This window comes from Lolium perenne, chromosome 3, assembly GCF_019359855.2.
Source record: "Lolium perenne isolate Kyuss_39 chromosome 3, Kyuss_2.0, whole genome shotgun sequence".
In the NCBI taxonomy this organism is placed as follows: domain Eukaryota; kingdom Viridiplantae; phylum Streptophyta; class Magnoliopsida; order Poales; family Poaceae; genus Lolium; species Lolium perenne.
Window position 1 is genome coordinate 139,145,480 of NC_067246.2, and position 25,752 is coordinate 139,171,231.

At 41.9% G+C, this 25,752-nt stretch overlaps 2 protein-coding genes across 8 annotated transcripts; one reads left to right on the plus strand and one right to left on the minus strand.

Moving 5' to 3' along the window:
* The first annotated feature begins 17,854 nt into the window (after nucleotides 1-17,854).
* Nucleotides 17,855-20,244, plus strand: LOC127342595 (auxin-responsive protein IAA4). 2 transcript variants are annotated; one of them, XM_051368573.2, is made up of 4 exons: nucleotides 17,855-18,198; nucleotides 18,866-19,080; nucleotides 19,804-19,909; nucleotides 19,995-20,244. In XM_051368573.2, exons 1-4 carry the CDS (start codon nucleotides 17,978-17,980, stop codon nucleotides 20,041-20,043), a joined length of 591 nt encoding a protein of 196 aa, XP_051224533.1. In that variant the 5' UTR covers nucleotides 17,855-17,977; the 3' UTR covers nucleotides 20,044-20,244. The 2 variants fall into 2 exon arrangements, with proteins under 2 accessions (XP_051224533.1, XP_051224534.1); XM_051368574.2 differs by having other exon boundaries at nucleotides 18,869-19,080.
* LOC127342593 (pentatricopeptide repeat-containing protein At1g08070, chloroplastic-like) lies at nucleotides 19,050-22,236 on the minus strand. 6 transcript variants are annotated; one of them, XM_071828160.1, is made up of 6 exons: nucleotides 21,248-22,236; nucleotides 20,862-20,977; nucleotides 20,662-20,796; nucleotides 19,345-19,459; nucleotides 19,210-19,232; nucleotides 19,050-19,118 (listed from the first exon to the last, which is right to left on the minus strand). In XM_071828160.1, the coding sequence occupies exons 1-2, from the start codon at nucleotides 22,207-22,209 to the stop codon at nucleotides 20,896-20,898; spliced, it is 1,044 nt and encodes a 347-aa protein (XP_071684261.1). In that variant the 5' UTR covers nucleotides 22,210-22,236; the 3' UTR covers nucleotides 19,050-19,118; nucleotides 19,210-19,232; nucleotides 19,345-19,459; nucleotides 20,662-20,796; nucleotides 20,862-20,895. The 6 variants fall into 6 exon arrangements, with proteins under 6 accessions (XP_071684261.1, XP_071684260.1, XP_051224526.1 ...); XM_071828159.1 differs by having other exon boundaries at nucleotides 19,076-19,232; nucleotides 20,662-20,785; XM_051368566.2 differs by having other exon boundaries at nucleotides 19,076-19,232; nucleotides 19,345-19,441.
* Between the last annotated feature and the right edge of the window lie 3,516 nt (nucleotides 22,237-25,752).

Sequence of the window (25,752 nt, forward strand, 5' to 3'; positions counted from 1 at the left end):
GATGAAAAAATTTCATATTCAAAAAATTTCAATTAAAAAATAAAGATTCGAAAATGTTCAAATCCGAAATTTGTTCAATTTTTTAAAAAAGTTCATATTTGATTTTTTAAATTTTGAAAATGACAAGATTCAAAATTGTTCAAATTTTGAAAAAGTTCACTTCTGAAAAAAGTTAATAAAATAAAATTATTCAAATAAAAAATGTTCAAAATTAGAATACGTTCAAATCCAAAAATGTTCAAATTTGAAAATTGTTCAAAAACTAAAATGTTCAAAGTTTCAAAAACTGAAAAGTTCGGATTCAAAAATTGTTCAAATCCAAAAAATAACTTTAAAATCACATTAAAATAGTTTAGATTCGAAAATGTTCATTTCCGAAAAATGCTCAAAAAATAAAAAAATGTGAACACTTTTGAAAGTTCAGATTCGAAAATGTTTAGATTTAAAAAATACCCAAGACTTCAAAAAATAATCAAATTTAAAATGTTCAAATTTTTTAAAAAAATCAAAATTTAGAACAAAAATGTAAAAAAACAAGCTCGAACTAGACATTCGCTCCATCAACGCTGGAAGGGTACCTTACTAAGGATCAAATGTTTCATGAGAGGATAAATCACTTTGATGTCAAGTACCATTATGTTCGCGATATTGTTTCTCAAGGTAAACTGAAGGTATGAAAGATAACTACTCCTGATAATCCTGCTGATATGATGACAAAGTTAGTTCATGTTGTCAGGTTTGAGCTTTGCTCGAGCATGGTTGGTATAACTTTTTAGCCTAAGTGGCTATTGATACGTCTCAAACGTATCTATAATTTTTTATGCTCCATGCCTGTTTTACACAAATTTATATATGTTTTTCTCATGCTTCGTTGCACTTTTATACATTTTCCGGCACTAACCTATTGACAAGATGCCACATAGCTAGTTCTCTGTTTTCTGTTGTTCTGTATTTCAGAAAAGTTGTACAGAAAATATTCTCGGAATTGGACGAAATAAAAGCCAAACTTGCTATTTACCGAAACGAAGACGGAGTCCAAAGGAGAGACGGAGGGGGGTCAGGAGCCGGCCAGACTAACCCTAGGCGCGGCCTGGCCTTGGCCTGCGCCTAGGGGTGGTGTAGGGCCACCTTGCGCCCATCGACCTCGTCATTTCGCCTATAAATTGCCTCCGAAGCGAAAACCCTGAAACATCTAGCTTCCGTCCACGAAAAGTTCTGTCGCCACCGTCATCGTCCAGACGAGTTTCGGGGGTCAGAAGTTCATGTTCTGGCACCCTGCTGGGACGGGGATTGACCCCCGGAGCCATCTCCATCGACTCCACCTCCTCCACTTCGACTCCATGATGGTTCGTGAGTAGTTTACCCCTAGACTATGTATTCTCGACTGTAGATAGTTAGTACTCTCTCTCCCATGTACTTCAATACAATGATCTCATGGGCTGCCTTACATGATTGAGATCCATATGATGTAATCGGTGTTGTGTTTGTTGGGATCCGATAAATTGTGAAATTGTGATCAGTTTGTTCATCATATTATCATACTACTGTTATTTAAGATCTTGCATGCTCTCTGGTACTTGTAGTTACCTTGATCAAGTAGTTGCATGTATCTCCAATAGGGAGTATTTATGCTCGATAGTGGGTTTATGTCTCTAGTTTTCTGGAAGAGTGACAATAACTTCTAAGATTGTAGATGTGCTGATGCTACTAGGGAGAAAACAACAATGTTTTTTTAGGATAATTCTATTGTTCTTTACACGATAGTCTATTGCTTGCAACTTAATACTAAAAAGGGTTCAGATGATAACATGAAGATGGATTATTAGTCATAGATGTAGTTGGATTACGGTCTATGTATTATATTGTAATACCCAATTAAATATTACAGTAAAATTTATCTCCTCATAGCATGCATTGTCATGCCCTCACAATTATCAATTGCCCAACTGTAATTTATTCACCCAACACATGTTATTTGGAGAGTTACCACTAATGTAGATAGCTCGGAACCCTGATTCTTCTGTCATCATCATTGCTCTATAGTTAACTCCGCACTGGGATATTTTCCGGTGCCATCACCTCTGTGTTACTGGTACTGTTGATGTGTTACTATTGCCAGTTCTCTCATATTACTGCTGCTTTCACATCCCCCTGTTACTAGTGCTTTTTCAGGTGCAGGTGAATTGACAACTCCGCTGTTAAGACTTATAAGTATTCTTTACCCCCGTGTGTCGAATAAATAAATTTGGGTTTTACTTCCTTCGAAGACTGTTGTGAACCCCTATATTTGTGGGTTATCAAGACTATTTTCTGGCGCCGTTGCTGGGGAGGCATAACTCTACTCATAAGTTCACCTGGTGAGTACATTTTACATGTCTCTTTGTTTTTATTTTATTTTATTTTGTCTTGCCTAGTTTATTTGTGCTTAGTATATTTCTGTTCAGTTGTGTTTAGTTGTGTTTACTTTTGTCTAGTTTATTTTTTATCTTGTTTTATTTTTCTTATATACCCAAAAATTCATAAAAATTTGAAAAACCAAAAATCTAAAAAACTGTTGTTATGGAAGAACATGCTAGACCCTCTATGGAACATTTTACAAAATATATACAATTATATAAGGGTAAAGTGATGAGACGTGAGTTCAAAAGGTTGGATCAAGTTGCTAAAATTTTGCTTAAACGCCATGATATAAATTTTTGCTCTGAACATGATACTAAACATCTTAAATTCTAATGTGTCTTTAGTAAAGAAGTTTTAATTGTGAATTATCATTGGAATAACTATATTCATCTTGGGTTTGAAGAAGTAGAACAATTTATCTTATTTATGGGAGCTTCTGAAATAGAATCCTTCATGTCTAAAAATTATGAAACATGTGTTGCTCGTAAATACCTTAAAGAGTTGGTCTCTTCTATCCTTGATTATTGCATAGAAAATTTCAGCAATAATTTTTATATCATTGATTATAAAGAGAGACTCAGTCATGCACAAGAATGTATCCACAATTTGCAGGAACCTGTGGAAGAAGAAATGGCTAAACCTGAAAGCTCATTAGATTAAAAAGAGGAGGAGCGTGATGAACAAAAGGAGAAGGAATGTATTAGCTATCCATGCCTACCTTCTAATGAGAGTAACTCTTTATCTCTTACACTATTTGATTGTCCCCATGCTTAACAAAGGAGGATAAATGTTATGTTTCTGTGGATTCTCTTGAAATATCTACTATGTGTAAAGCTTACGATAATAATTATGATCATGTTATCTATGGAAATCCATGCTATTTTGATAAATCTTATGATAATCCTTTATTTGTGCCTAACTTCGAAATGCATGATACTAAAGAGTTTTGCTTAGAATATGTTTGTGATAAAGCTCTAGATGATGATCCTATATTGGTTGATAACATTAATTGTACTACTATCGAAAACGAGATCAGAAGGGTTTTGACTTTATCTTGGAACCCCATAACTCTTGAGAATGATCAATTATCTTGTTATAAAATTGTTAAAAGTGGGTTTGAATGTTCTAATCCTAATATTTTTTGGTCTTGATAAAAATTATGTGTTTGTAGATCATGAAAAATATGCTTTATGTGATAGTTATATCGTTGAGTTTATTCATGAGGCTACTGAAAATTATTATGAGAGAGAAAAATATGATTGTAGAAGTTTTCATGGTACTAAAACACCTCTCTACATGCTGAAAGTTTTGAAGTTACTCTTGTTTTGTCTTCCTATGCTTATCACTTTGTTCTTTGTGAATTTATTTGTGTACAAGATTCCTATACATAGGAAGTGGGTTAGACTTAAATGTGTTTTAATTTTGCTTCTTGGTGCTCCTTTTTATTCAATTCATATTTCTTATGTGAGCATCTTCTCAAACTATCAAGCCTAGCTAAAAGGCATTAAAGAGAAACGCTTATGGGAGACAACCCATTGTTTTATTTCTGTAATTTTTCTTTTATGTTGAGTCTTGGAAGTTATTACCTTTGTAATAACATCTTCTTATCATTTTTATTTCGTTTTTTTTTTGCCAAGAATAGCCTCTAGTAGGAAGAAAGTAAGATTTGGAAAAGTTGCTGTCCTGAAAACAGATTTTGTGATGTCACCATAAACATTCGTATGAGCAGCCAGAGCGGAACTTTAAGCTTCCAATTTTTGTGCATATGCCCCAGGTTATTATCTAACTTTCATTAGTTTAGCACTTTTCGAGCTGAGCAAACGAAGATTTTCGGAAAAATCTATCTTTACATGTTGTTCTATTTTGACAGATTTCTATCACCATTTGCATTTGCCGCTTGATCTTTTCCTTATTTTTTGAGTTCTTTCAGAGAAAGAGATTTTCAAAGAAGTTGCTACAGTAGCTAAATGTTTTAATGGATGTTTGATTTATGTTAGAACTGAACCAAGTGGATTTGTTATTTTGATTGCAGTAATGCTGCTAATGAGAATTGTGTGAAGTTTTGTATGAAGGAAGTTTTGAAGTGTAGGGAGAGAAGAATGATGTGATGAGATGAAGGATGGACAAAAGCTCAATCTTGGGGATGCCCATGTCACCCCAAGAAATATCCAAGAGGTACAAGCGTCAAAGCTGAGCATCTCCTTCTTCATCAACAAAAATATCATGTCATCTTTCAATACACTATATTTTTACTAGTAAACTGCCCGTGCTTTGCACGACAATACATAATTAAGATATCATCTTACTTTACTAAGGCATAATAATAATAATAATAATAATAATAATACTAGGCATAATTCAGAAGTTGGTACCACACATGATTATTTCTGTATTTAGGAGTATCAATGACTGGTAAATCTGATTACGTATTCGTGCAGATATACCTCTCCATGAACATTGATTTGCAAACCATAAAAAACAATAAGTTAAACTACCATTATTTCCAATGATGCATGAAGCGGCTAGGAAAGAGTTGTGACAATTTTTATCATATATAAATGGTCATGTCACGTATTTATAATTAATATATTTCTTACGATCCCATGAAAATTTGCATGACACAACAAAATGTTTTCACCCCACAAGAATCTATGACGCAAAGACTTAGCTTCCATCACAATAATATTATACAAGTGCATGGTATCTGGTCCGTAGTGACAGTATATGCTATAATGAGAATTTTCATGCAATCAACAAGTAATTTAAACTTGTGACTCCCTCTCTTTCGAAGAGGATATCGCAGAATTGTTTAAATAGTATCTAAATACATCTAAATTTAAAAAACAAAAAATCGACAATTCTTTTGGGACAGGGGGATCACATATATTTAAATAGAAAAGGATGATTGATGTCCTGTCATAGGAGGCATGTGACAAAACTTTTATATGGGAAAATTAAACTTGGAGTATACATTGTCATGACAAAAAATTATTAAATATATTCCAAATATTTCAATTTTTTACTAAAATAATCATACTAAAATAACGATAAAAATATTTACATGGTAGAGACTATATATTTCTGATTGTTGTATTTATGTAACAGCGTATAACAGTTGGAAAAAATATAACAACGATTACAGTAATCTCTTGTTCTTCCCCACTTTCTAAGGAAGTTTTGTAGTTAGAATTTGAAGAATCATTAATCAGGGAAAATGAATTAAGCTAACGGACATGCTCGTGTAGCAGTAGTTTACTCCACACCATGAAACGACAAAACAAGTAACATATTGTGCATGCCCACGTGCATGGGGCCCCCAACCTGAACACCCAGCTCCAGACTTGTCCAGAAGTATGTAGCAACTACGGCACAGTCCGCCCGCGCGGGAACTTCAGGTGACGAATCCAACAGCTCACAACCGTCGGATCAAATGAGTTTTGGCGAGATAAACGGCATCTAGAAGCTCCAGCATGCAAATGAACGGTCTGGATTACTTCACTGGAGGGAGGACTCTAGAACTAAGCGGTAAATCCAGATTCAAAAACTCGTGTACTATATAGTGGTATAGATTATTTCTATGTTATGTGTTGTTCTTGGACCGTCTCTGTTTGTGTTTTTAGTTTTATTTTGTTTTGTTTGATGTAGCATATGGTTGGGACCCAACATATTTGTTTTGGGGAGAGATACACTCTGTTTTTATTGCATAGAACACTCTAGTTTTAACTCTTATTGTTCTGCGGATATTCTAGTTTGCTAGTACTGTGTTTACCTCTTGTTCTTTCACTCGAATTATGTTCTGAGCTCGTTAATATTCTTTATTTATGTATGATTAACTCTCTGGTCCATATTAAATTTCATCTCTGAGAGCTATTTCAAATAAGTTGATTGATGTTGGAGACGAGTAAAATGTTTCATGTCTATAGTGATGCAAAAAGAAGCTTGTCTAGACCGCGGCATAAACTTTGGCATGTCATGTTTGATGTTATTCTTATTATATGCTTAGTGATTATTGTTATAGCATGACTTGTCTCAAATATCTGAGAGTGCTTAATGCGCCATTGAAAGAATCATGTGTTGTTTTCATCATACAAAAGCATAGTATTATGGTATTCTCCTTTGATGCTATTATTGGGTCGACTTGGCACATGCTTACACCATGTTATGACTACAAATCAGTCGCCTAAAGCCTCTATGATCATTTAGCTTTTGACTTGTAATATCACTTTATGCTTTGATTAATAATATTTTGTCTCTATGCATGATTATGGCTATTATTGCTCTCTTAGTTGGTCGCTCCCAGTCTTTTCCTAGCCTTCGTCTATACTGAGTATGAGCTATACTCGTGCATCCAACCACAAACAACCAAAGTTTTCCAATTGTGTCCACCATACCTACTTATATGTGTTATTTCACCGCCACTCCAAAGTAAATTGCTTGTGCGCTACCTTTAAACCTTCAAAATTACTACCAATTTTGTGTTTCGTTTTAGCTCATGAGGAAATATTTAATGGTTTATTGTCTTTTCATGACTTCATACCTTGACTAGCATGTATAATGTGCTAAGTCCTTAATATTGCAAAAAGAGCAAGACAGCCGGGTGCCCATCCCAAATAAAATATAAAATAAACAAATAATGCTCCGCACATTATGTACTGGAGAGATCCTAAATAATGGTGTGCATTGGAGAACTACATGGGAGCCGCTCTTGAGGTCACCATATGAAAGGATGATAGATTATTTGATGCCATTTGTTGACATAGACATGCATACCTCTCAAAATATATTTTTCAACACTCCTATTGCATACAAAATGAAAAGCTCTAGCACATGAGTAATCTTGCTTTCCTCTACACATGACATTTTTGTTTTACTTTTATGTTGAGTCTTTATCTTCTTGCTTTATGCACCACTAAGAGAGCATAGTTTTCATTCTGAGTATAATGTGCATAGTCCCAAAATTTATTATTGATTTATTCATGATTATGACTATTGCTTGTTCTTAAATTAAAAAAGAGCAAGGCAACCGGGTGCCCATCCCAAATAAAATATAAAATAAACAAATAATTCTCCGCACATTATGTACTGGAGAGATCCTAAATAATGGTGTGCATTGGAGAACTACATGGGAGCCGCTCTTGAGGTCACTATATGAAAGGATGATAGATTATTTGATGCCATTCGTTGATATAGACATGCATACCTCTTAAAATATATTTTTTAAACACTCCTATTGCATACAAAATGAAAAGCTCTAGCACATGAGTAATCTTGCTTCCCTCTACAAATGACATTTCTTTTACTTTTATGTTGAGTCTTTATCTTCTTGCTTTATGCACCACTAAGAGAGCATAGTTTTCATTCTGAGTATAATGTGCATAGTCCGAAAATTTATTATTGATTGATTCATGATTATGACTATTGCTTGTTCTTAAATTATTTGTATCTAGTCACCCTCTAAACTGTAAAGGTGTCCTGGCATTTATGTTTTGCTACTTCATAAAGCACAAACTGAATACCACTTTGCTATATTTTCGCTATGCCCATAAACAAACAGTTGCTTTCAGTGCATTATTATTCATGATCTTTTGTTTGAGTTACTTTTCATGTTATAACATACTTGCTAAGTTCTATTGAATTGTATCTATCATGTCTATGTTTAGAGTACTTTGATCCTAACTCAAAATGCTTTTACAATAACTGGATCAAGATTGTGTTGGATTCATATCACATCAAAAATTGTTTTGTTATCACTTACCTACTCGAGGACGAGCAGGAGTTAAGCTTGAGGATGCTTGATACGTCTCAAACGTATCTATAATTTTTTATGCTCCATGCTTGTTTTACACCAATTTATATATGTTTTGCTCATGCTTCTTTGCACTTTTATATATTTTTCGGCACTAGCCTATTAACAAGATGCCACAGTGCCAGTTTCTTGTTTTCTGTTGTTCTGTATTTCAGAAAAGTCGTACAGGAAATATTCTCGGAATTGGAAGAAACAAAAGCCAAAGTTGCTATTTTACAGAAACAAAGACGGGGTCCATAGGAGAGACAAAGGGGGGCCAGGAGCTGGCCAGACTAACCCTAGGCGCGGCCTAGCCTTGGCCCGCGCCTAGGGGTGGTGTGGGGCCACCTGGTGCCCACCGACCTCACCTATTCGCCTATATATTGTCTTTGACGCGAAAGCCCTGAAACATCCAGCATTGATCCATGAAAAGTTCCGTCACCGCCCTCATCGTCCAGATGAGTTTTGGGGGTCAGAAGTTCCTGTTCTGGCATCCTGCCGGGACGGGGATTGACCCCCGGAGCTATCTCCATCTACTCCACCTCCTCCACTTTGACTCCATGATGGTTCGTGAGTTGTTTCCCCTGGACGACGGGTTCTCGGTTGTAGCTAGTTGGTACTCTCTCTCCCATGTACTTCAATACAATGATCTCATGAGCTTCCTTACATGATTGAGATCCATATGATGTAATCGGTATTATGTTTGTTGGGATCCGTTAAATTGTGGAATTGTGACCAGATTGTTCATCATATTATCATACTACTGTTATTTAAGATCTTGCATGCTCTCCGGTACTTGTAGTTACCTTGATCAAATAGTTGCATGTATCTCCAAGAGGGAGTATTTATGCTCGATAATGGGTTCATGCTTCTAGTCTTCTAGAAGAGTGAAAATAACTTCTAAGATTGTAGATGTGTTGTTGCTACTAGGGAGAAAACAACAATGTTTTTTCTAAGGATAATTCTATTGTTTAATTTACACACATTGCTTAATACGATAGTCTGTTGCTTGCAACTTAATATTGGAAGGGGTTCGGATGATAACCTGAAGGTGGATTATTAGTGATAGACACAGTTGGATTACGGTCTATGTATTATGTTGTAATGCCCAATTAAATATTACAGTAAACTTTATCTCATCATAGCATGCATTGTCATGCCCTCACAATTATCAATTATCCAACTGTAATTTATTCACCCAACACATGTTATTTGGAGAGTTACCACTAGTGTAGATAGCTGGGAACCCCGGTCCTTCTTTCATCATCATTGCTCTACAGTCCACTCCGCACTGGGATATTTTCCGGTGCCATCGCCTCTGTGTTACTGCTACTGCTGTTGTGTTACTATTGCCATTTCTCTCATATTACTGCTGATTTCACATCCCCCTGTTACTAGTGCTTTTTCAGGTGCAACTGAATTGACAACTCCACTGTTAAGGCTTATAAGTATTCTTTACCTCCTCTTGTGTCGAATCAATAAATTTTGGTTTTACTTCTCTCGAAAACTGTTGCGATCCCCTATACTTGTGGGTTATCAGCTATTAGCGCCAGTGAGTGTTTTCTTTGTTGTTCAAGAGATTGTTGAATTTCATGCTACAAGATGAACTTTGTCTCAAGGTGGGTTGGTTATATTGTGAGCCAAATTCATATACTAAAGGCAGGCTAAATTCTGATGAGCGGATAGAGGCCCGTCGCTAGTAGGTTTGGTACGGATCGATGCCACTGCCTATGTATACCTTTTGTAAGCCACCGGCTAGGGTTTATCAGATTATAAGATAACGCAAGATTCGATTAAACCTAGTTCTTCTAAGAAAAAAACATTTCATACTACAATCCATAATCCGGTTCGAAGGTATCAACCACCCCACATCCTGAAGGTAACAATCATCAACCACCTCTCTAAAGTTTCTCATCTGCAATTGCGGTTTGGCCGCTTTGAATAAGTGCTCATAACCCTATAAAGTTTCATTAAAGTCTCCCAAACACAATCAAATCAAGAAGAATGTGAATCTGAATAAAAAAATCTACTAGCGAGAAAATATAAAAGCGGTATATAGTTGAAATGGACATGAGAAAGAATGACTTCACTTCATAGCTGCAAAATGTTTCAGTTCGAAGCTTCCGCTGGTGTTCGACTCTCGGGTCTTGAAGTAGCATCATATATAGTCCGAGAAAGACTCTTATTTAAAGAACTTGCAACATTCTATTATGCATATGTATGTGATGATATGTTGATTGTTTAATTACCCCATATTAAGTATTTATTTAAATTAAGAAAAATCCCTTAAATGAATTATTTTAATGTAGTTCTTATTTATTTATTTATTTATTTATTTCATTGTTATTAAACTTAATTATTTAACAAAAATAATTTAAAAATTACAATCTTGTAATATAAATATAAAAATCATAAGATTTCTGATTTTTTTCCTTCAATTATTAATATAAATTATTTTCCAACTCGACCCACCTATTGGGGTTAGCTCAGACCCAATCGCACCAATCTTTTCTAACATGCATGCCCAAACCCACTTGTTTGCTTGTTATGTTCTCTCTATTATTCCCATCTTGCTCTCGCGACATCATTGTTGCCCTCTCTCTCGCGTGATGCTCCCGGCTGCTTTTGGTCGTCTTGGCCATCGACGACGGTTGGCTTTGCTCCGATCGGTAGTTAGGTGCATGCTCACTAGGTAGTTGGTCCATAGCTCCCACAAGTAAGGGAACCAATGATAATTATCACTCCCTAAAATAAGACATCTAAATGAGTGGGTCCCACACGCCAGTATTGAAATTAACGGCCACCTTGACTTGACACGTAGGTGCCACTTTTTTCTCCCACAAATATAATATTTTAGGTGTTATGATATCTAATTTGGTCGCATTCGTCTACAAATAAGGTCATAAGGCGTGTTGCCTATGCTATGAATATTTGATCTAATGCAATTATGATTTATTTTGACACAAATCGTCATATAGATTTAGTGGTTTGGCCCCTCTAGATAGCTTACAACCATTTGATACACAATTTTCATAGATCTATGTCAATTTCACCCACCGTTAATGAGAAAAAGTCATAAGTCAATACATTTCTTTTAGCACAAACAAGCTCAGTCCACTAATCCAAGTCGGTTTAGAGCATCTCCAACATGCGCGCTATAATTTGACGCGGTATACGATGCTGCCGCCGCGCTGTAAATCTTTGCCGCGCGACGGAGCGACTTTTCTCCGTCGGGTGCGTCATTTTGCAGCGCGCGTTGGCGTGGAAAAATAGCACCTCCGCCGGACGCTCTATTTTGCAGCGCGCGGGCACGGCGCAAACAACAAACACACAACTATGCATCCAATAAAATCAAATAATCATATAAAATTCACAAATAAAATGAACCATTCAAATACAATACATTGTTCACACCAAATACAATAAGTCGAACATACAACAATACAACATAGTTTTGAGACAATACAATACATAGTTTTCAAATAAATACAACAAGTATGCAACTACTGTTGTCCATTCCAATTCCACCATTCTTCCATGGGATCTTTTTGAAGCTCATCATGTGTGTCGTTGCACCGAATGATATGGTATGAGGCAATGAACCGAGCCATCATATGTGCGGACCTCCTCACTTGCACGGAACCCCCATGAACTCTACAAACATATATATGAAATTACTTAACTATAACTATTGTAGCTAATTGGCGAGTAAAATTCACATGCTAATAGAGGCCGGCCGGCGGAGGTGCATACCTTGCGAGCAAATGGGCGAGCACCATGGGCGCGCCATGTTGTTAGCAAGCTCGAGGACGACGACATGTCGACGGCGGCGTGGAGGAGAACGCGACGACGCCGGGAAGGAGGACGCGGAAGAGGAGCGCCGACTACTGCCCGTCGCTGGCGGCGGCGCGAGCGTCACAGCGCAGCGCAACGGCCGCCGCTGCCAGGAGGGGGCGCGGGCGAGGCGGATCTATGCCGCGGCGGCGCGCATCAGCGGGGCCGGCAGCGGTAGGTGAGGAAATGAGGGCGCGGGGGGTGGGGTGGGGGGGGGGGGGATTTCCTGCCGTTGGCTTTTCGTGCGTACGCAGAGCGTTGCCGCGCGCTGTAGCCGACGCGCCACATATGACGCTCCGGATTGTGCAAAACGCCGCGCCCTAAAAAAATTGCAGCGCCGCGCCTTTTACCGCGCCTGCTGGAGCGTCTGCTTTCCTCCCGTGCGCGGTATATCGGCCGTTTTTTTTTTTTTTTTTCAGCGCGGCCTATATAATACGCCTGGTGGAGATGCTGTTAGGACTGTTGTTTTCCTCTGCTGTCCCTCGCACGGCCCAGCAAAGGTTCCACTTTCTTACTTTATCGTTGGTTTATGAATTCACCTAAAATTAGCAGCCAATCACGATATGAGAATCTCGTTTAGTTTCATAAATGACAGCCAAACATGAAGTTTCATTCTAGAAGTTGAATTGAGCCCAAAAAAAATGATGTGACGTCAAGAAAGTTCTTTCATCATTTCTACCAAATGACGTGAAATGAGGGTGCCAAACGAGCTGCTATATATCATCTCGTTTTCAGCATCTGAAAACGTGACGCAATAATGCGAATCGTTAAACGTAAACATAGGCCGCCGGAGACAGAAGCAAAGAAAACGTGAAGACATGCCCCGTCAATCCTGCCTGTCTCGATACGTAGAACTCCCGTCATCTAGACGACCGCACTCATCCACACTGCAAAAGAGAGTTCCATTTCGTCTCGGTATGCTCCGATTGCATCTAGCCCGCCTCTGCTCCTCCCTTTGCGAGTATCGAAACCTATCCCTGTCGAGTTGCCATTCTCTTTTCCGGATGAAAGCATGAAACGATGAGGCATACTACGCACACTCCTATTGCGCAGAATGACACAGACATGGATGCATGGATATCTATTGCTCCTTTTATCACCTCTGCAGCTCATCCGGGGCTGGAAAAAAATGTTGCTGTTGCTGGGCTGTCTCCTGTGCCTGCTAAAAGTCGGCGATTTGTGGTATAAAACAGCGCGCCCGTTGTCTGAACCACTACAAAGAAAGCCAATGGCAGCTGTGGTAGTAGCTGCCTATACCCTTTTTGCCTCAAGAATGCTGCTGGATCACTCGATCACCTGGCCGTCTTGCCTCTCACAAAAGCAGGAGTAGCAGAGCGGGAGAGAGCTGGCCCCCGACTTTATGTTTCGCCTTGTCTCCTTGGGCAATCGGCAGCTAGCTTTTGACAACCGTATCAAACGCATAACTGCCATTAACCTCCTTTTTGAGGGTTAACCTCCTAATATATCCCCGACAGTTTTTAGTTGATATAAGATGGGATTGTCGCTAGTAATTGTCAGACTCGATCGAGCTGTTCACGAGAATGAATCATGAGACTCTTATCGTCAGCTGCCGGCCCGATCTTGGTGTTGGTAATTGTGGTGCAGCGGCTAGTCCAGCACGAGAATGGGTTCAGTGGACAAGGCCAACAACAATGCACTCATATTCCATCAGTACGGCCGCCCACTTTTCTGGCCTCATCAACCTTGCCCAACAGTGCACAACATAGGAAATAATCACCATCTTTGTGTGCCATCATCGTGACTGCGTGAGTAAGCAGCACGGTGTCTTTTTTCGCCTCAAGATTTGCCTATGTGCGTGGAATGTGCTAATTAAAAGGTAAGCAGGCGGAAGAGGAGCACGCCTTTCTCTCGTGCATATGCCTGGTGTAAATTAGGAGTGCTGCTAAATGCTAATAGAGCCACACAGGCAGAGAAAGTAAGGGGATGGAAACTTGCTGATAAAGCGTGGGTGAAGTGCTCTCCTTTGCCCCGTTCCTTCTCAGGAACGTTTTGCCTTTTCACCAAACGCCAAACAAACGAGTTGAAGACCATTCCGCCAGGGTTGCAAAGCGGCGCCCGACCCGCCTCGCTTCCTAGTAAAAACGGTTAGGTTAGTTGTATTTTTTAGATAAAATAATCTAATGCCTTTTCTCCTGTCTTGCCGATGCTCGGGTGGCACCGGCAGGAAAACCCTACCACCGCTGGGTAGCACCCCTCCCTTCCTCTCTATCTCCCCCATCCATCGCAGGACGCGGCCGGGCAAAGCTCGCGTCGACGACAATGGAGGCAATGTCTATCTCGCCTGTGCTGCCTCGTCGTGAGGGCCATGGCGGCACGACGGCGTGCGGAGTGCACACGGTGGAGGTTGATGCGCGTGGTGAGCGTTCTGTTGCTCATGGTCTCGCATGGATGTAAGAGCCACGACTTTGGGACACAGTGACGGCGCGAGGAGTTCTAGCTCTGGCATGCTACGACAGATGTGGAGTCGTTCGGCATGGGAGGCCTCCTCCCACGAGTCCATGCTGATTGGCGGTGAGGCCGGTGGTGGCCGACACTCCTCTTCTCCGAGAGTGAGATCGGTACCGCTTCTTGCCTCTCTGGTGGTGGCTGGACACTTCTTCTTCAATGATCAGACCGGTGCCGCTTCTTGCCTCTTTGTTGTTGGTGTTCAAGCTTCCTAGTGCATCTTCTTCCTTCGTCCCAATCAGCCGGCTACACGCGGTTCGGTAGCATCGGTGTCATGGTGAAGGACCATGGTGAAAGCCCCGCTCAGCATCATCCGATGCGGACCACGACAACGGCTGCAGGCGCCGCTTCACTCCTGAAGTCATTGTCTTGGTCCCAACCGTGCCTTCCTCTCCTCCAGTGCCATGGAAACCTACACTTGGTCTGGACAAGGCGGCGGTGGCGCCATAGCGTTGTTCTCTTCTTGAAGATGTTGTCTAGACTACCTAGGGAGATGCCGATGCGACATTTGGAGGCTGGGTAATGCGATGTGCCACAAATGTTGGTTTCTAGCTAGGGCATGGGTCTCTAGGGCGCCATGTATGACTTGGTGGGTGCATCCTCGACGAGGTCTTCACCAAATCCGAAGGATACCACCTTTTACTTGATGATTCCTCTAGGCTCAAGTGGGAAGATACGTTGGCCCGGATTGCCTTGGAATCATGGTCTACCGGGTGTCTTACTTCGTTCGTGACATGGTCCATAAGCTATGCGATCCATCTCCTTGCCACTCTTGGTAGGATGTTGAAACAAGACGAGTCGTTATGATCGCTTCGTTTTTTTTAGAGGGTGTGTTGTATGTCGAGTTAGGTGCGTGGAGTTATAGTCTTTATGGCGTTGTATCGATTGTTGGCCTTTCTTCTAGAAGCTATAATACGTGTTCCAAGCGTATTCAAGAAAAAAAAAGTCAATCTAATTTGGACTAGATAATGCTTGTGGGGGTTTACGTGGGAGAAAAATCAAGTGGTAACAGGAGATACGGTGAAGTCTTGATCCTAGTTTCCTTGCTCGCGCGGGAATCATGTACCACCACCATGTTTATTATCTTGTCCATGACGCTGTCTGGACCTGGAGGAGGTACCGATGTGGCTACCAAGAAGCAACCTCTCCACACGTACGCATGAACTTTAGCTACTAGGTCGCCGTCACGGTGTTCCAATAATCTCGGCAGGCAATCTGGGTCCGACGAGAAAACGGGCCCAAAGCGGATGGATTGAAAAGAAAACCTGTCTTGTCTGGCCGGGCGGCCGGTCGATCGGTCGGGGAAGTCCGTGAGACGTGTAGGAACGGGCATTCGGATCACCACTCGACGGTAGTAGAGGTGAGCTTTGGGTGGACACTCTCCTGAGCCGGGGGAGAGGAGAGTCGGTTTCAACGTTCCCTTTCAGCCGTCTCCCGGTGTCGCCGTCCTGTAGGCCTCTGCCGCGGCAGGGCGCTGCGCGAGTGTCAACACCACAAATCCGTGTCGCCTCCGTCCGTCGTCCGGCGAGTTAGGTCTCGTCTTTATGACCCACGGCCCGTGCGGCCGTTTCCAGTCGTGACTTGACGATCGGACTGCTAGTACAGTCTAGCTTGTGACTTGATCTCTACTACACGTTCCAATTGGAAGTACTACACTAGCAGCGTGTCGACCAATTCACATTCGATCTAAAGGGGTGAATGTGTGTACGTATTTGCGAGCGTCTGCGATTTTTCGGAATCAGATCTGAGACACCCCCTCCAAGCCACCTAATAACGAAGGGAAGGGGATCCCTCCACCGCCGCCGGCCCCCTTCACCCACCCTCCATTAACCCCATCGCCACTAGAGGAGCCCATCTGACGTGGCCTAGCATCTGGTCGCCTACAATTACCGATACGAGCATTTTTGTCCAAGATCTCGTTGCAGACGTCGTTGTCGGTGTGGCCTGGGACGAAAGTCCACACATCCCAGCTAGACAAGTCATCCCACCTGTCGCGCTTGTCCAGGAGCTCCAAGAACACCGCATCCATCCAAAGCCCATGCGACGGAAGCATCATCTTGGCCCTGGGATATGTTGTTCGGCGTACGGCCGATGTGTTCGGCTTGTGGCGCACATAATCTTCCTACGACCTCGGGGTGGTGGTGTCGTCATCGTCGCCACTGATGGAGGGTCATTGACGACACCAATATCCACTTTCGCCAGCACATTAGGGCACGTTGATTATAGCAATAAGACGCGAGTTCCATGGTCCTGACGGAGGTGGATATGTCAAGGTGGTTCAAAGTCCAGATAAATATCCACACTCATACTCGGCAAGACCGCTAGGTGCTTGTGGTGGCAAGATCAAAAGGAATGGGGGGACACGAATGTGTGACTAGCGACCACAACTTGATTTGCAACATTTGAAGCGGTTCTCACCAAATGGGGATGACAACGGTTGACTTCATTCTTCGCGACGCTCTTTTAGTTTCATGTCTCAGATTTTTGGGTGAAAAGTCTAGGCCTAACCTTCGGTGCTTGTACCTGGCGGTGTTGACCCTTGTCATTTCCTTGTTGACGGTATTAGACCTTCTCCAAGATGAAAATCTAGGAGAAGCTCTTTTTTTTTAAATAGAGGTGTCGTCGCCGATGGCGATGTTATTGCTTCTGCGAGCCTCTCTTTGCTTCAACAGGGTCTTTCTTCATTATTTATATTTTTCGGATGTGTGTGTAATTAACATTATCTTGTTGTCCATATTCCCTTGATTAAAAAAATATTGTGCGTGCGTGTATGTGAGCAAGCTTAGCATTCATGATCAGGGGCGCAGAGGAGCAGGAGAGTCGTGCAGTCATGTGTTGGGTTTGGGGGCATCGATCGATCGCGGGAGATTTGGGTGGTGGTCACATCCCTTGCACTCGAGTGCATCCCCGCACCAACCCAACACGTCCGCTGTCATGGGGAGGCACCTACACAATAATCAATCCTCCTCATATCTTTGCTAACTTGTACTCTTTCTCGATGCATTCATGCTCTTCATTCATTAGTTGGAAACCGTGTGCTTTCGGATCTGGATTGTTCTCTACATCTCTTATGTTTAGGGAGGCGTATAAGCATCGGCCAGTTTAAAGAGGAACATGACGGATTTCTTATAACTTTTATTAAGAAAAGGCTTGTTTTGTGTGTATCTGGTTTCAGCAAACCAGCTCTGTCCACCTATCACACACAAAAGAAGGAGCATCAAGTTTATTTGTTTGGAGGAAAGCGGTCACTTACAAAAAGAAGCCAAATTGTTCCATCGCTGGCCCCCTTTAATGACTTTGTTTCTCTTATGTGAACTTTCTTCGAGCTCAGCCCCTTGGCTTTCTCGATACTACTCGCCGCCATCTGAATATAATACGCCTCTCCGGCTAGCACTCTCCCTCCCAGCCAAATCTGACGAGTAGTGCTGAGACCCATCCCCCTCCATTTCTGCATAAGCTATACATCACCTACCTGGTGTGCTAACGGTGTGCATGCTAGGCATGGCGGAGTGCAAAGGCAGAAGCCAACACTCCCCATCCTCGTCCATGGACAGCAGCAATCACCCGGCGCTCTCCACCACGGCGTCGCCTCCTTGCCGGCCGGACAGGCAGGACCTCAGCACCGACCTCCGGCTAGGACTTAGCCTCTCCACATCGCCCTCCTCGTCCTCCTCCTCCCTCCACGAGGCTGAGAGCATCATTTCTAACCCAAGGTCGGTTTCTTGAAATTGCAAACCCACCACATAATACCTTCTCCTATGTTCATTTCGATGCCATGTATATATGTACCTGTGTTAGATCATGCATGCATGGCAAGAACTTTTGCTTGATTCATTATTAAGTTTGATGAATAAGATCGAACTGACCATTTCTTTTGTGATGGAAAAACATCATAAGATCAATTTGCAACTTGTATACTTTCTTAACTTACCCTCTATAAAAACATATCTTGATCGCCGTGTCATCTTTTTCTGTGAATGTTATTACTATAACGTTCCTATTCAGTGGTTTTCAAAACCAAACATATAATTGTATACACAAAGGTCAAATTTTAGTGCACTTATCCCCCAGTAATATAAGCTCCTATGATGGGCTTGACCACTACATATACATCGAGGGATACATGCAGTCAGATTTCCCAGTGTGCCAAAGTTTAATCCACCCTACCTTGTATTTCCCTAAAGATTGTTTAGCCTAGTTTGATCATTGTTATCTTCACAATAATTTTCAAATAAAAATTATCACTATTGTTATTACTTAGAATGTAAATTCTAGTTTTCTCCGAATTTATTGCCAACAGTACCGTTGCTATCTAATTGGGTAACTTGTACTCATCATCTACATTAACTGAAAATGCTTTCAACAAAAACGGGTGATCAGCAGGAACCAAGTACTCTTCAATTGGCCGCCCATCAAACCGTTCCTCCGGAGCGCTCTTGCAGCATCGGCTAGCAGGCACCGGCTGCAGCGCACACTGTTTGTCAAGGTATACATGGAGGGTCTTCCAATCGGCAGGAAGCTGGATTTGCTTTTGCTGGTTGGCTACGACAGCCTCCTCGTCAAGCTCTGCCACATGTTTAAGACTCCCATCACCTGTAAGTCAGAATCTTGGTACGAATTCCTGAAAAATAGCCTTGTAGGATTATTTTGGTAATAATCCAGCAAAGGGGGTTATTCCTCCAGCAGTATTGGCCGTTTGAAAAGGAGGAAGATATTTCTCTTACTTTCACGTCCATTTTAAGTGGTCCTGCCAGAGACAAAAACTTTCATGAATAACCATAAAGATGGTATTATTCAAAAGTAAGAAAGATTAAATAAATAAATAAATAAATAAGGAGTCAATGATTTCAATGACAAACCAAGAAGTGCTCCACCACCGAACTATTAGCACATTGCACGCGAGGCCTGCTACTCCAAAAGCGAAAAAGACCGCTTCTCTTTCCTTTTGACATGCCACTGCCACATAGAAACCAACTGCATTAGCAAAGATTTAAGGTTAAGGAATTGGATAGAATAGAATAGAAGGATGCAAACACATGATCTAGAGCACCATATCAATGTAGAATTGAATAGATTTCTACTAACTTGTCGATGAACGACACTTCCATTAGGAATCTTATGACCCTAGCTCTTATCGAGATACCAGCAACAAGTATCATCCCTGCACCAGATTCTGAATTTTTTGATCTTAATAGTTCTAGTCTGACACATCAATTTGATACATTAATTCAATCCACATGGTTACATCTTTCCTTGTCATGACTTAAATATGGAAAATCTTGTAAGATTCTGTACAATGATATATTTGATGTTATTAGATGCTGCCGTATACCATCAACAAGTTCCTGGCGTGAAGGCTGCTCATATTCTCACCTATGAAGACCAGGATGGTGACTGGATGATGGTTGGTGACGTACCCTGGGAGTATGTGTCTGCATTATTTACATGATTAGTCGGTGTTTCATTATTTGGTTTAACTAATCTCAATTTATTTTTGCTGCTTTTGCAGGCTATTCCTGACCAGTGTAAAGAAACTAAAGATCACAAGAGTGGGATAATGCTAAGTAGCAAGCTTGATTCATGTGGCTCACTATATTTTTTTATTTTGTTCTCTTTTCGGTAGATTAGTTGAGAAATATTTAATTGAAAGCAGATGTTAATCTGTGGTCATACTAACTGTGTGCAGTATACAGCTTCCACCTTCCTGCCTTATATGCCTTATAATTACTTCAAATACTCTCATTCTTTTTGTTGTTTCATTGCCTGGCTTGTAAATACCATTCCACCTTGGTGGATCAAATTTGTGGCATCTATCTTGTCTTGCCAGTAAAGAGTATTTCCCAAGCTTCCATGGGTTTCGAGTTTTACTGTTCATGCTAAATTGATTATAGTTCACAAATAAGGATCATATTTAGATTGTATAGGAGAATGAGCTTTTCTATTTTGCAGTCTGCATGTTCGCTGAAAATATTTACTAAAACATAACACAAAAGTCTAGGCACTTTTCACTTTTCAGCATGGGTTGGAACAGCTTCTTTCGCTTACATTAACTGTTTTATATCAAGATTTTTTATATATTTTACACTTAATACTCATCTCTGTGAGAAAAATTTAGTACTAGAAGACTCAGAAACACTAATACTATGTATGCGTCTGAAGAAGAAAAGAAATAATACCAAAAGAACATGACGCTGGTACTCTTTGAGTTGCAGGATAGTACTGTCCACGAGTCCATCTGAAAAGAGCCCATCTAAAATGCCTACTTCACAGCTCTTTGTTCGATCTTAAATCAACAATTCCCTGTGATTCCACTGTAGAAAGATGAAAAATTCATAACCTGGGAAAAACAAAGCTTAAATGAAGTCAATATACATACCAGATGTTACACTTCATAATCCTTTAATTTCAGCTTAACATGTATCACGCGGAACAAAGAAATAATCATCCACGGAACCACGAACAATGATGTGCTTCTTTGCAGCAGTAATCCAACTGCGAAGAAAAGTACATGAAGACCACATGTTATTTTACAAACATGGTTTTTAGTGTGTTTGGCTCTCACGAACATCCTATGGAACTTGTCAACAAATGTTTCATCCTATAAGATTTAATCATTTCCTAGGGACTCTTTGTTAGTTTGTTCATGCCACTTGTCCTTTCTGTTGTTGGAAGGAACCCAAAGTCTTATGTACCGCAAGCACCACACGAGCTTTCATGCCTGATTACTCCATCCAGCATTCACTGAGATCATGTAAACCTCACCTTCCCTTGCCGGATGGGAGTCCTGAAGCATTGAAAACAGTCCTATTCTCCAGGTTGACTAAGCTACAACCCTTTTCCTTCTTTACTTCCTGGGAGACCATCCGTCTCCTCACTTCCTTTGCATCTTCGAGTCTTCCATGCGACGCATAGATGTTGGCGAGCAGAACATAGTTCCCGGCTTTACCCGGTTCAATCTCAAACAGGTTCTCAGCAACCTCCTTTCCCAGCTCAAGGTCCCCACAATTCAAGCAAGCTGCAAGTAGTGCTCCTAGGACTGAAGCATCTGGCTTAAATGGCATCTCATCAACGAATCGCTTGGCCTCGCCAAGAAGACCAGCTCGTCCAAACATGTCGACCATGCAACAGTAGTGCTCACTCCTAGGCGCGAGCTTATAAACCTTAGTCATCAAACTGAAGTACTTGCGCCCTAGCTGAACAAGTCCGCTATGGCTGCAAGAAGAGAGAACACTGACAAATGTGACGTGGTCCGGCATGATGCCCTTCTCCATCAATATCTCGAACAGATTGATAGCCTGGCGTCCTTGTCCATGCTGCTGAAATGCAGTGATCATGGCGGTCCATGACATTATAGACAAGTGACCTTGTGCTGCCTCGAACACTCTGCGGGCATCATCCAAACAGCCAGATTTGGAATACATGCTGATGAGCGACCTAGCAACAACCTGGCTGACCACGAATCCTGCCTTTTCGACAGCCGCATGTAAGCTCGCTCCGAAATCCCATGCTGCCAGGCACGCTGTAGCTTGCAACACAGTAGCAAATGACACATCGTCAGGCAAGACGGCACCCCTGACCATGGACCGGAACATTCTGCAGGCACTCTCAACGTGATTCTCATGGATGCAACCAAGAATGACGATGTTCCAAGTGAAGACATCCCTGCAATCTGCACCATCGAACAGAGCCAGAGCTTCCTGGGAGCAGTCGCATTTCGTGTACATGTCAAGAAGGGCGTTGGTGACACACACGGCACTGACATCCAAGCCCACCTTAATGATGCAGGCATGCACCTGCCGACCGAAATTCTCAGCCCTGGCACCGGCGCAGGCGCTCACTGCACCTGACATCGTCACCTGGTCCAGCTTGTGCCCCACCGGCGTCAACTCCCTGAACACCCGTAGCGCCTGGAGATGCATTCCACTCCTGGTGTACCCGACGAGGAGCGCGTTCCAGGACGCCAGGTTCCGGTGCGGCATTTCGTCGAACACCCTGGCGGACGACGACATGTCTCCGGCCGTGGCGTACGCGTGCACCAGTCCGGTGCACACGAATACGTCGGCGAGCGAGGCGATCTTGGCGGCGCACGCGTGCACCTGGCGGCCGTGGACTGGCGGGAGCCCCGCGCAGGCGGCGAGGACGGCGGACATGACGTGGGGGTTGGGGCGCAGAGCAGGGCAGGAGGAGGACAAGAGCTCGCGGGAGAAGAGGGAGAAGGCGAGGGCGGGGTGAGGGCGCGCCAGGCGGGCGATGAGAGCGGAGTAGATGCGTAGGCTGGCGGCGGCGGAGAGATGGTGGGCGCGGAAGGCGCGGAGCGCGGCGTCGAGACGGCCTGTGGCGGCGTAGAGGGAGACGAGCTGCGTGAGGAAGACCGGGTGGCAGAGGCGGCCGGAGACGAGGAGGCGGGCGTGGAGCTGCGGTGAGTGCGCGGGGCTGGCTGGCCGGCGCGCCTCGCTGCCTCGGCAAGAAGGGTTGTCAGCGTGTGGACGCTGGTCACGGCCATGTGACATGGACGACGCGTCGGCTGGTGGCGCTCCGCGCTCGCGATGCTGCTGCCCCAGCTCGCTGGTGGGGTGTTGTAGGAGAAATGCAATCTCTGATGTAAGAAGGCATCCGGCATTATCATAGCCATTCAAATTCTGGAGTCGTGCAAAGAATCTTACAGTCTCACCCCCGTTTTCTCAACCATTTTACAGATCACCCCTCAGATTTTCAGGCTATTACACATTTCATCTCAGTTTCTCTTATCACATCGAGAAAACTACTATTATCTTTGGTATCAACCAGAATAATTCTTCAGTGATTATTCAACTATTATTCATACCAGTTCAAACGATATCTCAAACTTTTTTCACAGGATATAAACAATATTCGTACAAGTTATGTATTAGGTTTGATCCAAAAATCATAATAAATTTTGTTTCACACAAACTTCTATTCATAATATAAAAAAACAATATTTGGTTGAAGGTGAGGATAGTTCACAATCACATCATTCCCACTAGATTCATAAAGCCTTCCCCAAATCCATAACAGATTAAAGCATGTTTCAGCAATATTCATCTAAATTTCGTATAATATTTTTCCACAATATATCCAACAATAGTCATACAAGTTCTATAAATGTTTCTGCCCAGGATCATTCTTAATTCATATAAATTTGTACAAATTTATTATGTTTTGTTTCACTCAATAAAGACAACAGATCTAAAATAAAATCCATGAAAAATTTGAAGTTAGATACAAGATTCTTACACTCCGACTTGGAAAAAAGATATACATACTTCATAGAACAAACAATTTAATCCATCGCATGATCCATGATTCAACATAGTTTCATACAAGATTCAATCCATGATTCAACACAGTTTCATACAAGATTCAATGACTCAGTTTAACATCAAAAGAAATGGTAGACAAACCCTATCAAAATTTTGATCTGGGAGCAATCCCTAGAAAATCCACAGGGAACCTAGGAAGAAACAAAGAGAAGTCAAGATTTTAAAAAGTTTACAGGTTCCAGATAAGAGCCTGTTAACTATTAAGCCCACGTCTGGGAGCATGATGGATCCCCGCATGTCTCCCAGTGGTCGTCATCGTGGTAGGAGGCAAGCTCTCGAAGGCGTCGCACGAGGTTGTCGGCGGCGAGGCAGTCGTCTGCAGGGACGCCGCAGATCCCCTCCTGCTGTCCTCCCCCTGTCATGCTGCTCGAGCATCACAGGAGGTGTCAAACCCGGATTTTTAAGTCCAGATGCCTGTTATGCCATACATCGCAATTCCAGGAATATTGTTGTTGCGAGACATAACAGTTGAATATCATAAGTCATCATTCATTACATACCATAGTCGTCTTATGAATTCAGATCACATGATCCATATTACACAAATAGTTGATCTATCGATCAACGAACAAGCACAAGTTCATAGAGGAAGCGTAAATAGAAATGGACTCTCTAGTCCACAGGCCAACGTCTGACGTCAGAAGATTCCCTAGTTGTCGTAGACATCTTGGTTGCCGTCATCTTGATAGTTCTGCTCCTCTTCATAGTCTGGCCATTTGAATAGCCAGGGGCACAACCGTGAGTACTTTAAAGTACTCGCAAACTAATACTAATGTAAGTACTAACAATTCTAGTAAGGGGTGCTAAGCTCTAGTTTATTTGCATAAAGCCAATTTTAGTTCACAAATATTTGAGAAAAGACTTATTCATGTGCTAACTAACTCAAGTGGGAACATTAGGGTCATTCCCACAATTCAAGTGGTGATTTAAAAACAAGTCACCATTCACCATTCATTTCACCAACCTTTTCAAGAATCTGATATCGGAAACTGTATGGCCTTTCCAACCATCCGTAACCGTGGACACGGCTATTCAAATAGGTTTACACTCTGCAGAGGTTGCACACTTGTGCCACAACATTTGATTTCATCCGTCGGGATTACCCCGAATCATCGTAACACAGTACGCTGATCATCAACCATAACCTTTCACTTACAAACCCTAGTATGAGCACCTCTCCCCATGAGCTTGGCCTCGCAGTGAAGACCAACTGTCAACCTGGGAACTGCACAGGGCTTGGCCGTACAATTCACCTCAATTCACATCATTTCTCAACAATGGAGGCAGCCTCAAGCATAACCCCTATGATGTGTGTTCAGAGGGAACCCATACTAAGATGCATAAATTTCCAGTTAAGCCCTACCCATAATCAGGTATTATGGGGCTACTCAAAAATTGGAAAGATATCGCATCCAAACTAATATCAGTTTATCAAAAATCACCATCTTCTCTTGGTCATATTCACCTTCAAAAATCATTCAATGGAATGACTCATCATTCCAAGGTTTCAAAATTCAGTTCAAGTCACATGTTCCCATCTAGAGTAGTAAAGTTTTAATATTTAGCACTAGCACTAATCATGAGGGGGGGGGGGGGGGGGCTATCTTGCTTGGCTAGCTTGAGACTAACTTTGCTACTCTAGTAACCTTCTTTAACTTAGACCAAAGTTAACTATAAAAGTAACTCTTGAAATGAACAAGTAAAAACTTGTAAGGTAAAAACTTGGGATAGGCTTGTGGTAAGAAGGTAAGACTATGGTGCCTTGCCCCAAAGGTCTTTGCACTTTGCAAGAATATTAGCTTGCAACCATAGAGCTTGCAAAGGTGTTAGCTTGCCTTGGTTGTGTAGGTGGTCAAAGTTCTCTTCTTCTTCTGGGTAGAATCCTTCCTCTTCCTGGTATTCTCCGGTACTAGCGTCTATACACGA